Below are 9,843 nucleotides of genomic sequence, written 5' to 3'. Positions count from 1 at the left end.
ATCAATGCAACAATGTGGCATCAATGCAACAATGTGGCATCAATGAAACATCAATGCAGCATCAGCTGGACCCAAACTTTTATCATGATGCTTGAAATATGGACATGATGGACGAGTTGGTCCTTAGTGGAGGACTCTTTATCTTGATATGATGGGGGGCAGGTTCAATGAAACGTCAATGTGGCATCAATGCAACGTCAATGTGGCATCAATGAAACGTCAATGTGGCATCAATGAAACGTCAATGCGGCATCAATGAAACGTCAATGCGGCATCAATGAAACATCAATGCGGCATCAATGAAACATCAATGCGGCATCAATGAAACATCAATGCGGCATCAATGAAACATCAATGCGGCATCAATGAAACATCAATGCAACGTCAATGCAACATCAATGAAACATCAATGCAACATCAATGTGGCATCAATGCAACATCAATGCGGCATCAATGAAACGTCAATGCAACGTCAATGCAACATCAATGAAACATCAATGAAACATCAATGCAACATCAATGTGGCATCAATGCAACATCAATGCGGCATCAATGAAACATCAATGCAACGTCAATGCAACATCAATGAAACATCAATGCAACATCAATGCAACATCAATGTGGCATCAATGCAACATCAATGCGGCACCAATGCAACAATGTGGCACCAATGCAACAATGTGGCACCAATGCAACAATGTGGCATCAATGCAACATCAATGTGGCATCAATGCAACATCAATGTGGCATCAATGCAACATCAATGTGGCATCAATGCAACATCAATGTGGCATCAATGCAACATCAATGTGGCATCAATGCAACAATGTGGCATCAATGCAACAATGTGGCATCAATGCAACGTCAATGCGGCATCAATGAAACATCAATGTGGCATCAATGCAACATCAATGTGGCATCAATGCAACATCAATGTGGCATAAATGCAACATCAATGTGGCATCAATGAAACATCAATGCAACGTCAGTGCGGCATCAATGCAACATCAATGCAGCATCAGCTGGACCCAAACTTTTATCATGATGCTTGAAATATGGACATGATGGACGAGTTGGTCCTTAGTGGAGGACTCTTGATCTTGATATGATGGGGGGCAGGTTTTAGACGAGAACAAATAAATAATTACAATCAATATCTGAATCTGTATTTTTAAGCTATTTTGTAACGTCTAAAATGTCTCAACTAAAAGATGAAGAATAAATGAACCCTGTAATTCAGTCCCTGATCCACCCGTGACACGGTCCGGATTCACTCGCCCCGCCGAGAGGCGGTCCGGACCCCCCGACCCGCTCCGCCGGCCACCCGGAGGACGCTGCTCCCCGGAGGCGGTCCGACGTCTTTAGTCCGAACCGTCAGTAGTTGCGGAGGCCGAAGAAGCCGACGCTGGTGGGCGACTCCTTGACGGTGACGGTGACCAGGTTGGCCGTGACGTCCGTCACGAACACGTGCTCGATCAGGCTGCGCGGCGGCTTCCAGTCCTGGATCTGGGCGGCGACGGAGGCGTAGGAGGAGTCGTGGTCCGAGTCCGAGCTGCTCTCCTCCTCGCCCGTGCTCATGTCGGTCATTTTGGCCTTCTTGCCGCCTTTCGGCGCCGCCGCCACCGCCCTCTCCTGCTGGCTCTGGAGTTCCGTGCAGGACTTGTCCAGCCGGGCCTGGACTCTAGGGGTCTGGTTTTCATTGGCCTTGTCTCCTTTCCTGGCCGGCGGTCTCCCGGGCGTTTTCGGAGGGTCGCCCCCCTGACTCAGCGAGGCGGCGGTCTTCCGCGCCGGGTTCCTCTGGTCCGGCGCGGCGGCGGCTCCGTTTCCGGGGCCGTCGGCGCCCTGGGAGAGTTTGTTCTGGAGGTTGAGGGGCTGAGATCCGGGACCGCCGGCGGCGCCCTTCGACGGCAGGCTCGCCGCCGCCTTGGCGCCGAGCATCCGCGGCGCCGCAGGCGAAGGGGGCGGGGCCTTCTTTAGTCCGCCGGGCGGGCTCAGCGTGTGCTGGGTGGTTCCCTGCGTGGGATGTTTGGAAGTATTCAGATTCAGCGCCGCCACACCTTTGGATTTGCCGGCGGCTGCTTTCAGGGCGAGGCCCGGCCCGGAGACGGGCAGCTTCCCCGCGGCGTGGGCGCTCCGGCCCTGGCTGGATTTGCTCAGGGGGGAGGTCTGAACGGAGGCCCTGCCTGGCGCCGCGGCGCCCACCCCTCCCTGAGCCGGCAGGGGCCGGGTCGGCCCCGCCACGGCCTCCCGGGGCGAGCCGCGGTGGAAGCCCATGAAGGTGAAGCTGGCCGGGTGGACGGGCTTCTTGATGGCGCCGGGCAGATCCCCGTCCTTGGTGGCCTTCAGGACCCGGCGCGGGCCCTTGTTCTGCTGGAAGTCCTTGGGCGGCGGCGGCGGGGAGACGGGCTTCCTGCTCCGCTTCTTGGGCGGCTCCGGCTTCGCCATGACGATCTGGGCCTTCTGCTGGGGGACGGGGTGCAGGTCTCTGGTCCGGACGGGGGGGCTCGCCTGCATGGCCTGCCCCCCCCCGTCCTCCTCGTCGTCATCGTCCTCCTCTTCCTCCGAGGACGACGACGAGGACGAGCTGGAGGACGAGGAGTTGGAGCTCATGCAGGACGAGGAGCACGAGGAGCTGCTGGACTTCGGGGTCTCCGGAACGTTCTCCTGAAGTTCAAAGAGCAAATGTTAAAAACCATCTTCACCAAACCTCCAGAAACGAGGAAGCGGCGTCAGACTTGTACTCACTATGATCTTCCGTGGTCGTCCTCGGGGCCGTTTTCCTCGTTTAAGCATCAGGAGCTCCTTTTCTTGCTCTCTTTTATTCAAGAGAAAAGAGATGAATTGAGGAGATCTCATCAGCCAATCTAGACCACTTTTTTGTTTAGGTCAGGGGTCGGCAACCCGCGGCTCTAGAGCCGCATGCGGCTCTTTAGCGCGGCCCTAGTGGCTCCTGGAGCTTTTTCAAAAATGTTTGACCTTTTTTTCCTTTTTTCTTCCTTTTCCCTTTCCTTTTTAATCTCAACATTTCAACTTTTTTCTCGAAATTTTGACTATTTCCTCGACATTTCGACTTTTTTCTCGACATTTCGACTTTTTTCTCAAGATTGTACTTCAACATTAATCTCGACATTTCGACTTTTTTCTCTAAATTTCTACTTTTTTCTTGACATTTTGACTTTGGCTCCTGGAGCTTTTTCAAAAATGTTTGACCTTTTTTTCTCTTTTCTTCCTTTTTCCTTCCTAATCTCAACATTTCGACTTTTTTCCTCAACATTTCGACTTTTTTCTCGAAATTTCGACTTTCTCAACATTTCAACTTTTTTTCTTGACATTTCAACTTTTTTTCTTGACTTTGTACTTCAACATTAATCTCGACATTTCTACTTTTTTCTCGAAATTTCGACTTTCTCAACATTTCAACTTTTTTTCTTGACATTTCAACTTTTTTTCTTGACTTTGTACTTCAACATTAATCTCGACATTTCTACTTTTTTCTCTAAATTTCGACTTTTTTCTCGAAGTTCATAATGAAAAATAAATCTTCCCCCAGTAATAACTAATATAGATTCATGCAGCATGTGTTTCCTTCATTCTAAGGCTGATACAAGACTTTTCATTTTTTGTGGCTCCAGACATATTTGTTTTTTGTGTTTTTGGTCCAATATGGCTCTAAAACATTTTGGGTTGCCGACCCCTGGTTTAGGTGGTATTGACTACAAGTCTAAGCCAATCACAGGACAAAGTTTTGACACTATAAATTAAAGCACATTATATTCTCCCCTGAAGTTTACGAGACCCAGAATAGTGAAAATAAAGGACGGACGTACTTTTTGTTGAAGGCAGCCAGCAGCCGCGGGTCCAGGATGTTTTCTTGAGGCTCCCAGCTGTTGTGTCTGAAACAGGAACAGGAACATCGTCACCACCGAGCAGAAAAGGCCGAGGAAGCCGGGCCGGAGTAGACGCCTCAGCGGTGACCCCAGGTTTACCAGCCGACCTTTCAGCACAGTCAACCCCGGTTACCCTGCAAAACTATCAAGTTCTTTTACGTAGGACGAAGGATTCGGTTCAAACGGATCTGAAAACCCACCGAAATGGAGTGACCTGTTCACAATCCGGTTTGTGTTGGCATCCGTGTATTATGGTGCTTTTCCACTAGTACCTACTCAGCCCGACTCGTCCCGGCTCCACCCGCTTTGTCCTCGTTTGTTTTTCCCCAACCAGGTGAGAAGTGGGCAGGTTGGGGTGAAGCTGCTGTGACGTACTCGATTGTGCAACCCCTTTCACTGCATTCAGGAAATGTTTTCACCCAGAGAAAGTCGGTATGAACTCAAGGGAACTTGTATGTTTAAAAAAATAAAGGTAAGGACAAACTTTAGAAGTAGATGTGTTTCTGTTAAGGGGGTAAACTTGTGGAATAGTCTCTGTGATGAGCTAAAAATGTGTAGTTCTATCCGCAAATTCCAAAAAATTAATTTAAACTTAGGGCAATTGATAAATATAAACTATGACCAAGAGCAGCTTCTCCTGTAAATCCTCTATATCACATGCTTTTGTTGTAATTGATCTCTGTAATACCTTTTATTTTGATTTGTTGTGATGTATTGTAAAAAAGGGTAGGCATCATATAAGCTACGGCTTCAGTCTACACCTTTTTTGGTTCATTTATTTATATATCCAGCTTTACTGTGGTGCATGTTTTGATTGACTAATGGACCAAAATAAAACTAACTAACTAACTAACTAACTTTGTGTCGGCGCAGATGAGAAAATCAGCTGTGTGATCGATCCTTATCGCCCGTCTACATCCCTTTTTTAATTCTCTCCTCAGCACCAGGTTTATGAACATCTGCACCTCAGAGTTGGATCACCAAACAGACGTTTGCGCTGTACAATAAAATCGCCACCAGTCGTTCTCGCGCTGTGTCCCCGCTTCCTGACTCAAACGCCTGACGGCCCCCCGACCAATCGGTGGCGTGGAGGGTGGTGACGTCAGATCCAGGGCCGACTCAGCCCGGTTAGAACCTCGGCAGCCTCAGTACAGAAAAAGTATCTGTGTGAGAAAACATTTTCAACTTGAAGCCCCCCCCCCCCCCCCCCCCCCCCCCCCCCCCCAGCGGTGCAGGAGAGCCCAGGCATCGGCATCATAACAACACTATTCAGCCCTCCCACCTCCTCCTCCCGTCCCGCCAGCTGCCACTCATCATCACACGCCATGATTAAAGCCCATTAACCCGCCGGCCCGGCAGCGTCGGGCTCAGCCCCCCCCGGGCTCAGCCCCCCCCGGGCTCGGCCCCCCGCGGGTTCATCCCGGGTCACAGGTAGCCGGCGAGGCCCCAAAGTCCCTCAAAACCCTCTTTTATTCTCGCACGCCACCTTTTGTCTCTTTTTGCATTTATAACCGTCAAACGTGCTCGAGTTCAGGTTTTTACCACTGGATAATATGTATTTATCCTTTTAATTTCTAAAAACACAGCAATATCAGGAGGAAAACATCTGCACCTTCTAGGCCTGGGTTGAAAAAATAGTTTTTCCGATTCTAAATCTATTCTCATATTAATTCCAAAAAATCGATTGGTATATCTAAAGATCGATTATTTTTTTTTCATCATTACATTACAACTTTAGGTATTTTTTTGTTTATGCCCCCAAAAAGGGAATGTTTTGTTGGACACAATGTTTTTGTGTCCAAAAACCCCAAAACAGTATATAAAGTAATGAAATATAGACAATTTATGCAATTATAACTGAAAACTTAAAATGTTTTCATACCTTTAAACATATTTAAAAGGCAAAAACATGGCACCAGTTATTCTCGTGTCCAACAAAACATTCCTTTTTAGGGCATAAACAAAAAAATACCAAAAGTTGTAATGATGAAAAACCAAATCGATTTTCAGGAATTAATATGAGAATCGATTTAGAATCGGAAAATGTATTTTTTTCAACACAGACCTAATCTGAATTAAATAAATAAATCAGGGTGAGACTCCTCAAACTTTCTTTCCGGCCCTGTTGCTGCCGAGTTACTCGCGTCTCATTTTTAGGTTCTTTCCGCTCCGTTTCACTTTGTTTTTTCCAGATCTTAAAAACTAAAGCTTGTGCTGGTTTCCTTCCTGGGTACGACGGCGTTGTTATCTCTGCGTCTCGTCTAGAAACGTGATACGGATCTCTGAAGGAGAGGGAAACGTGCTGCAGAGGAGCAGAAACGGGTCGTCCCGCCAGCGACTCGGGTTCAAGCACCGGCGACGACTTCTGATCAGCCGCCCAAGTGATCGACCCCAAACCCTTTCCTGCACACACACACACACACACACACACACACACACACACACACACACACACACACACACACACACACACACACACACACACACACACACACACACACACACACACACACACACACACACACACACACACACACACACACACACACACACACACACACACACACACACACACACACACACACACACACACACAGGATGTGGTTCCAACAGAAAACCCTGGAGCAGCAACGGTGCACGCTGGTGCTGGATGACAGAAGTGACAAGAAGCCAAAGTGTGGAGGAGCCGTCAGTAGGGATGGGCGGTATGGACTAAAAAATTTATCACGATCATTTCTGCCATTTATCCCGATAACGATAAAAAAAATACCAATTCAACTCCACCTTTGTAACTATAAATCTATCTCGCTCTCAGATCCGCCATGTTTGTTACACAAAAACGTCAACGGGAACTTATCCTTCCTTTCTTTCCCTCCCTCCCTCCCTCCCTCCCTCCCTCCCTCCCTCCTTCCCTCCTTCCTTCCTTCCTTCCTTCCTTCCTTCCTTCCTTCCTTCCTTCCCGTACGTTGTGCGTGGATTTAACACAGAACCATAAATCAGTTTTACACAAAAACGTCATCAACTGGAATTTATCGTTTTTACCGTGAGATACAAATTCTTACCGTGAGAATTTTTTTTGACAGTTTATCGTGAACGGTAAAACATCGCCCATTCCTGGCCGTCAGATCCATTAATTATCTATTACAGGTATTGTGACGTAGAATTGTCAAATTGGTTTAATTCACCGTACCTAAAGTCCTTCATGGTCTGGCCCCCCTCCACTCAATGACTTTATTAAGAAAAATCTAAACTCATCTACCAGAGCTGCCACCAGAGGAGATTGCAAAACTGCACATAGAAAAAGTTCCTTTGGGCCGTCAGCCTTTTCCTATCGAGCAGCTCAAACCTGGAACACTAAACCCAAACAACTAAGGAACATCACAACTCTTCATTCCTTCTCTAAAAACACAAAACCGTGGTTACTGGATAATCAAACATGCTGTCATAATCTGGTATAGGGTCAGGTTATTGTTTTTACTACCCATTTGTGCTTATGTGATTTTATATGAGCTGATGTTTTTGTGTGCTATAGTTCTTCATTTATGTTGTTTGTCATTATTCAGAGTTATGTCACGGTTTTACCAATTGTTTGTACTCTGTGCTCTGATGTTTTAGGCCCCGTTTACACGGAGCAAAAACGGTGGTGTTTTCATGCGTTTTGGCCGTTCGTTTACACCAAAACGGAGCTCAAAGTCACTAAAAACCATCATTTCTGAAAACTCCGGCCAAAGTGGAGATTTTCAAAAACTCTGTTTTCACGTTTGATTGTAAACGGAGGGAAACGGAGATTTAAGCTTCAGAACGTCACATTATGCAACAGAAACGTCACCAGCGTCATGTGTGCGACCTGTGTTTACAATTTGTTTGGCCACCGTCAATATTTTCTTGTATTTTACCTGTTTTATATTCTAAAGTCACACTTAAAAGTAACTCCACTTCTCTGTCACTCCAAACGAAAGACTCTCGTTCATCTTGAAAGTAAAGCCTGAATTATGGTCCCGCGTTAAATCGACGCAGAGCCTACGGCGTAGGGTACGCGGCGGTGCGCGTCGCCGTGTTACACGTGTCATTTGTTGATGTTTTTTCCAGGATTCTGATTGGCTGGCATGACGTTAACAGCATATTTATGCGGATTCGTGTAAACGAAGAGATTTTGAAAACGATCTCGTGTAAACGATGGAATTTTTCAAAACGTAGAGGGGGAAATATCCGTTTTTGTAAATATGTGTAAACGGGGCCTTAGTGTGTTGTCTTTCAATGTTTTTTATATATATACACCATCAACCTGCCAGGGAATGCAGATGTAAATTTGCCTGTATGGCTAAATCTGGCACATTTACATGATGGACTCAAGTGCTCATTTTAATTAATGTGCGTTGTCCCTTTTAAATAAATAAAAAAATAAATAAAGTACGAATTGTTACAGATTACTTTTGTAATACTGTATTTGACCCGGTCTTTGTACGTTTTAACCCTATAGAAATTTAATTCTTGCCATTGTAAGAATGAGATGTAGCTGCTGTACTCTACTGCCCTTACTTTTCAACAACTTGTGCTTCTTATTATTTTGCCTCATTTTATTTGTTATTTACTGTTTAATTGTGTCTTGCTGCTTTTAATGTTGATGTAAAGCACTTTAGTTAATATTTATTTCGGTCAATCACAAACAAAAATCCACAAACAAGATAACACAGGTTTTCCCCTGGTCAACATTGTGATTATTTGACCGAAAAGGTCTGGGCTTGAAGCAAAAAGCTTATTTTGCCCACCTTTTAACTGAATAGAATATACAAAAAGAACAAATGAAGTATCATACGTCTACACAAAATAATAATAATAGTAATAATAATGATGATGATGATGATGATGATGATGATGATGATAATAATAATGATAATAATAATAATAATAATAATAGTAATAATAGCAATAATAACAATAATGATGATGATGATAATAATAATAATAATAATAATAATAATAGTAATAATAGCAATAATAATGATAATAATAATAATGATAGCTCTGAAAACAAAGTGAAAACTTTGAATCACCCTGTGTTGAATTGTGCTACACAAATAAACTTGCCTTGCCATTAACTCAAGAATTGGGTTTTAAATTTAAAATTTCAGGTTTAAACATTGATCAAAAACACATTTTTTTTAATTTTATTTTTTAACTACACAAGTATTTTGGGATTGAGGAGGTAAATCCTGCATGTGTGTTTGTGTGTGGGTGTATTGTAACTTAAACTGGCTCGGTGGTAATAAACAAAAGAGCAAGGATGAATGCACAATTTGTGGAGAAACCGCCCACAGCGACGAAATATCACGACTTTCTGCAGTTTTTGTCTGTTTTTGGGGCGTAAAAGTGAGTTTTTGAGGCGCTGGTTTCCCCCCCGGCAACAAGCGGCACGTTGTTGTTGTTTTTCATTGTTTGGGCTGCAGAGCTGCAGCACTTGCACTTACTTGGATGACCATCCCCTCCACTTCACCAGAAACTCCAACTTTCCCTGCAGGAGAGGGGACAGAACAGAGAGTTGCGGGTTTGAATCCGCGGCTAAAGGTGGGGAAGGTGTTGAGAGGAGCCTCGGTCGGAGCTCACCTTCCTCAGCCGCTTGTTCAGGATGCACTCGGCATCAAAAACCTGCTCTCCCACGGCGCTCAGCTCCTCCATGTCTGCCGCCGCTCCGAGACGCTTCTTTATCAACCACGAGAGGAGCGAGCAGCCAATCAGCGGCAAGCAGGACTGACGCCGGAAGTGCCGGCCGAGCCCTTCAAAATAAGGCAAGGCAACAATTCAACACAAGGTAATTCAAAGGGCTTTGCACAGGGCCGGTTCTAGAAAATGATGACTAGGGGTGCATCTCAGATATGAGGGGGGGTCCGTGTACTTCGCGGCCATCCGTTTTTTGTTTTGAAATGACAAAATAAAAATAGATATCAGAATCAGAAAA

General features: G+C 45.5%; 1 protein-coding gene across 1 annotated transcript; it reads right to left on the bottom strand.

Moving 5' to 3' along the window:
* Positions 1-992: 992 nt before the first annotated feature.
* Positions 993-9,565, bottom strand: LOC133422061 (chromobox protein homolog 2-like). The gene is made up of 5 exons (XM_061711955.1): positions 9,492-9,565; positions 9,356-9,399; positions 3,828-3,893; positions 2,746-2,815; positions 993-2,664 (listed from the first exon to the last, which is right to left on the bottom strand). Exons 1-5 carry the CDS (start codon positions 9,561-9,563, stop codon positions 1,375-1,377), a joined length of 1,542 nt encoding a protein of 513 aa, XP_061567939.1. The 5' UTR covers positions 9,564-9,565; the 3' UTR covers positions 993-1,374.
* Between the last annotated feature and the right edge of the window lie 278 nt (positions 9,566-9,843).

Source organism: Cololabis saira, chromosome 21 (genome assembly GCF_033807715.1).
Source record: "Cololabis saira isolate AMF1-May2022 chromosome 21, fColSai1.1, whole genome shotgun sequence".
NCBI lineage: Eukaryota > Metazoa > Chordata > Actinopteri > Beloniformes > Belonidae > Cololabis > Cololabis saira.
The sequence above is the reverse complement of the archived record's forward strand: the minus strand, read 5'-3'. Positions and strand labels throughout refer to the sequence as shown.